The sequence below is a fragment of the Osmerus mordax genome, chromosome 5 (genome assembly GCF_038355195.1).
Source record: "Osmerus mordax isolate fOsmMor3 chromosome 5, fOsmMor3.pri, whole genome shotgun sequence".
NCBI classification, from domain to species: Eukaryota; Metazoa; Chordata; class Actinopteri; order Osmeriformes; family Osmeridae; genus Osmerus; species Osmerus mordax.
Genome location: NC_090054.1, coordinates 21,074,653 through 21,080,652, shown reverse-complemented (window position 1 = coordinate 21,080,652; position 6,000 = coordinate 21,074,653). Strand labels below are relative to the sequence as shown.

The window sequence follows — 6,000 nt, the reverse complement described above, 5'->3', positions numbered from 1 at the left end:
TTTCATCCTCAAGGGCCACAGCACAGACTATACATATATGTATATGTCTATGGACTAAACTGTCTGCGATGGATTCTCAGGATGTAGGCTACTGTAACCATGACAATAACACTGAACGACAGAGTTGTAATCCGTATTGCTAAAGTCGGCTCTGTAGTACATAGTCTGTACGGAGTTTACAAGCCTAGCTCTGCTCCAGCTTCGAAGCTGCCAATGCTGTCGAAGTGAAATATTTACTGGGCAAAGACAGCCAAGTCCACATCTGCCGCAACATCTCTTGGCCGCGCATCAAACATTAAGTCGTCCAGAATAAACCTGTTGGAGAATGACAGGAACCATAACATTGAGGCAGTGTGAGAGGGTGTATTTGAGTGTGAAGGGTGTGCGTTTTTGTCCACGGTGATTTCTACATAGCAAGAGCATTCTTACACTTTCTGTTTTTGTCAAACACTGCAAGGGATCGGTTTAATATTCAATAGCAGATCATATTGCAATAAAAAACCAGGACTAAATAACTTGCCGACAAAGTCTGTTGGTGCGGGCTCTCGCACCAATATTTTTTCTTCCTGAAAACCTCCTGATAATTTGTGTAGCACGCATTGGGACAGCTGATCCGGCACAATATTAGCTACGCTAGAGAATCAAAACCAATCGATTTACATTGATGTAAGCCAGATGAACGGCGTATGAAACACTTCACAATGGTGCCAAAAGTGCCAGCTTGCCAAATGGCAGGTGTACGTGCTTGCTAGAGTAGCAGGACTCACAAGCCCCAGGGCCACTAGGGAGTTCATCAGTCTATCGTGTTCATTCGCATGTTTGGTATTTGGCAGCGGGACTAACAAAAGAAAAACAAATAAAAAGTGTTGTTATTTCATTATCAGTGTGGAGATATTGAAACAAGCCCATCTGTGATGCCTTGAGGATTTGATTAATAATATGATTCATATATATTTTTATGCTAGCAAGTCGGTCTACAGATCGTCTCATAAATATTGTTAAACAAATTAACACTTATACGAGACCAAATGTACTAGAACACATTCATGTTGCATCTGGCATCACACTACTGGCTCCATAAATTTAAACTTGAACTCTAACAACTGTCAAGTACAATGCAAGATTGACATCTAGTGGTTTGAGTACAACATTGCAGTCGTAAATTCATCCAGTAAATCTAGATTTTGGAGTTGACCAACCTGATGGGGAATACATATGGGATTACTACAGAAGCACATGTCTTAGAATTGGTATTTTATATTTACAGATATTATTAACCCAATCAAGCTACAAGCATAGCTTTTTTCTAATGACAGTTAAGGGGATGCCAGCTACCCCCCCCCCCCCCCCACACACTAGGCTACTTGTGACGATGTTTTTCACTGAAACGCTTCTTAGTTACTCTGTCTCTTCGCATCTGATTCATGTGAGCATACCTATTTTATGTAAGAAGCCGTATATGACTCTTGAAAAAAACATTGCAGTCTCCTACTTAGTCATTGTCTTCATTTTCAAAAAGTCTGAAGTCCTCTCGACTGTGCTTTAATTTACACTTACTCATCCACCTGCCTCACTAAAATAAGACTCGGTAGCTCTGTTAAAAGCCCTTGTCTCCGTCTGTTGAAATAGTGTTTTGAAAGGGTAGAAAAGCAATTTTGTTTTTTGTTCATATGGTTTCTGGGCCTTGATTGGGTCAGTTTGATATCTAGACAGTCTGTTTCATGAGTAAGGCTAGAAACACATGACTGTGTTCCTTCTTAAAGGCAGTTGGGCCAATAGCGACTGATTCCCGTGGACCCAGAGACAGATGGGTTTAGATCAGATCCGAAAAGAGAACAGATGACAGCCAGACGGTGGACCATTATGATAGCTCTCTCCCTCTCCTCTTCACATAGCTGAGCTGGCCTGGCCAGACACAATGAAAATAATGAAAGGTCCTTACAGGCTTCACGTCAGGTTCCTATTATACAATCCTATGATGACAGTTATTGTTGTAACGATAGACGCACAATAATACATTCAGTGAAACATCGGTTTGAAATACATCGAATGGAGTGATAACATTAGCCGACACAATAGGCGCTTAAATCCCACTCGAATAATAAACATGTAGACTATAAAAAATAAAAATCTAAATTTGTATTCAAAGCGAACCTATGTGATTAAGAAATGTTTGGACGTGACATAGTCACATAGCCTACACCGGCAGCGGGCTAAACTCTAAATTGTATCTAGACTCACTACCCAGCATAATTAGACGGCGTGTGAGACAATGCTGCGCTGCACATGTGGCTGAATTAAGCAACCAGTTTTGTTTCTAAGTGTAACATTGCTCTTAGCTTTCGTTTCATCCTAAATGCACCTCTACATTTCCCCTCATTTCGGAAACCAAGTTAAGCTAAGACATAACCAGCACTGTTGCCTTTGACAAAGGGATGTAGTCAGAGCCAGTGCATGAAATATGGAAATTTCCCCCCCATACCGTTCTTCAGTCAGCCATGAGCTACACTTTCACAGACGGTTTATATGTAACCCACCCCGCCGTTGCTACTGGTACCATCGAAACCAACAACCCCTACCGCGTACGCGTGCAGCTTTTATCTGAGTGGCACATCATGCGGTCCTATCGCACATCCACTTCCCTGTCCTCACAACCAATCGTTTGGCCGTAGCGCCAACACATCGTTTACTGCACGTTCAGGGTCGGTTGCATGAACGGAGCTCTATAGAAATCTGACAGCTTCACAGGTGAAACATCGTTCAGAGGTTGTTTCACTTTCTCTTTCAGTGGCCGGAACATACTCGCTGTGAGTCTGGGGTTGACACAGTCAAAAAGCAGTAATTCGTCCAATAATATCGGCAACATGAACAAAAAGAAAAAGGACTGGAAGGAGGAAAAAGGTAAGGCTTGTTTCGGTGAAACCCAATCTGTATAATTATCCAGTGCAGGCTTTCATCCCCTGCCCGTATAATAGATTGACAGCCCTCTTTATCAGACAGATGTGTTCCTTTGCTAGGATACTGCCTCACGAGGTTTCTGTATTACCAGTGCTGTGCAGTGTCAGATGATGTGCATAGCTTTGCGCCTTTTGCCATTAGTATCCGTACAATTCATGTTCGGCTCCAGCATCACACCGCTGTCAAAACAGTAGCATAGTACGCTGGCATAGCTCATTTTGAAATCCTGTGACATTGTATGTCTTCAATAACTGAAAGCTTCTAGAATATATGCACAGTACGTTTCGCCAGGACTAGTTCACCTGTTACAATTGCTTCTGTATGGCTGACAAAACGAATCTGAGTTGCCTACAGTATTGAGTAGCATTCACGCCTACCGCCTAGTGATCTGCAACTTCAGCCTATTGTTTTCAACAGCCTAAGGTGTAGGCTACCCATTTCCTAAAAAGGATTTGTGTGCAGTATTTATTCCCAAGCCTCCCCCAAGACTGCCCTGTGATCAATATACTCTTTGCACATTTGAAAGGCTAATGTCTCTAACTTCCAAGTTACAATGAGCCATGGAGAGAGAAAAAAAGTTTTAGATAATTTTGTTGCAGACATAAAAGCAGTACTGTGTTCCTGGATCCAACGCATTTCCTTTATTCATTCATGTAGAATAAGAGCATTCTGGGGAATAGCATAAAGTATAGAGAGAAATGGGGAGAGAGAGAGATGGGGAGGAGGGAGAGAGTTGGGGGGGGGGGGAGAGGAGAGAAAGAGATGGGGGGTGGGAGAAAGAGAGATCTTGCACTATTCTGGGCTTGCACAGCATTGCCTGAGGATGCTTAGGTAAAATTTGAGTAAATCCAATTCAGCTCAATCCCAAAACTGTTTTACTCTCTGCACTGGTGACAGGAGGGTCAGTTTGTTTTCGTGTGTGTGTGTGTGTGGGGGGGGGGGGGGGGGGGGGGGGGACAACAATAACTGAGGATGCGGCCGTTAAATAAAATGTTAAGATAAATTGAGGGGGACAAATTAGCAGTTTTTCAAAAACTGACTGGTAGTCTGAGTTACCGTTCACCAGAAAAACGTTTTCATAATAAACGTTTTGCACTCTTCACTAAGTGATCCCCTATGTGTTATCCACCTGTTGGACTGGGAAGTTTGTTACAGTGTTATCATGGTCAGTTTCCCTTGCTTTTCCTGTTTTGTTTCCTTCAGTCAAACTGTTGAACATGAGTTTGGAGGAGCGCCGAAGGCAGTACCGTTCTGATCATGTGACGCTGGAGAAGATCCTCACCTGGAGACAGATGAGTAAAGGTGAGGACCTCACAGAGCCTGGCATCGCTAGGCTGCTCCTCATTCTGCCACACAGAGCCTGGCATCGCTAGGCTGCTCCTCATTCTGCCACACAGAGCCTGGCATTGCTAGGCTGCTCCTCATTCTGCCACACAGAGCCTGGCATCACTAGGCTGCTCCTCATTCTGCCACACAGAGCCTGGCATCACTAGGCTGCCCCTCATTCTGCCACACGGAGCCTGGCATCACTAGGCTGCTCCTCATTCTGCCACACAGAGCCTGGCATCGCTAGGCTGCCCCTCATTCTGCCACACAGAGCCTGGCATCACTAGGCTGCCCCTCATTCTGCCACACAGAGCCTGGCATCACTAGGCTGCCCCTCATTCTGCCACACAGAGCCTGGCATCACTAGGCTGCTCCTCATTCTGCCACACGGAGCCTGGCATCACTAGGCTGCTCCTCATTCTGCCACACAGAGCCTGGCATCACTAGGCTGCTCCTCATTCTGCCACACGGAGCCTGGCATCACTAGGCTGCTCCTCATTCTGCCACACAGAGCCTGGCATCACTAGGCTGCCCCTCATTCTGCCACACAGAGCCTGGCATCACTAGGCTGCCCCTCATTCTGCCACACGGAGCCTGGCATCACTAGGCTGCCCCTCATTCTGCCACACGGAGCCTGGCATCACTAGGCTGCCCCTCATTCTGCCACACAGAGCCTGGCATCACTAGGCTGCCCCTCATTCTGCCACACAGAGCCTGGCATCACTAGGCTGCCCCTCATTCTGCCACACGGAGCCTGGCATCGCTAGGTTGCTCCTCTTTCTGATGCGTCAGTTGCTCTCAGACTCACTAACTTATTATTTTCATGATTTCAGTGTAGTCAGGAAACACAGCTTTAAAGTTTGCCACTAGTGCTGGTACTTTATATGGTGGTGCAGGTATTCATATTTCTAAAGACTACTACTGTACTTACTGTAAGTCGCTCTGGATAAGAGCGTCTGCTAAATGACTAAATGTAAATGTAAAGAACCAAAGTATTCAAATGGCAGTTTAACTCTCCAAGTCTCAAATCACAGGATTTTTCCAAGTGAAGCTCTCCCTTCCAGCCTTATCCAGGTTACTATACCTGTTTCTGAAGAAGACGGCCACTAGATTACTGAGGTTTTTGTAGATTGTCATGACAACTTGGTACTTAAAACTCAATTTAAAATGATACACAGCCCTCAGTGAATATTAAAATATACCAGCTGCTAACTACTGACCTTGCTGTGACACACACTAGAGTGCTAATATTGAGCGTGTTTTTACAAGAAATCCTTCGATATCAGCTCTGCCCTCCAGGCATGTGGAACTAGGAGGATTTGATTTGGTTTAATCTACATGCCACCTTGAGACCTGATGATCATAATATTATACCCGCTGCCTTTCTCTGATTGCAATGCTTGTTGCATTACTTACAACATGAGGCATCTTGTGAATACATTTACATTTAGTCATTTAGCAGACGCTCTTATCCAGAGCGACTTACAGTAAGTACAGGGACATTCCCCCCGAGGCAAGTAGGGTGAAGTGCCTTGCCCAAGGACACAATGTCATTTGACACGGCCGGGAATCGAACCAGCGACCTTCTGATTACTAGCCCGATTCTCTAACCGCTCAGCCACCACTCCACCGAATACGCAGCATCAGTTTGCATTCACAGCTTATTCATCAAGCAGTCACTTTTATACGCAGCGACATGAAAATAACGCAGATAGA

General features: G+C 44.9%; 1 protein-coding gene across 1 annotated transcript in view; it reads left to right on the top strand.

The window, feature by feature from the left end:
• Positions 1-2,727: 2,727 nt before the first annotated feature.
• macrod2 (mono-ADP ribosylhydrolase 2) overlaps positions 2,728-6,000 on the top strand; it is a gene marked incomplete in the record, with an annotated part of 331,272 nt that continues 327,999 nt past the window's right edge. Inside the window, 2 exon segments of the mRNA XM_067236376.1 lie at positions 2,728-2,901; positions 4,162-4,260. Of these exon segments, the coding sequence (XP_067092477.1) occupies positions 2,865-2,901; positions 4,162-4,260 (136 nt within the window).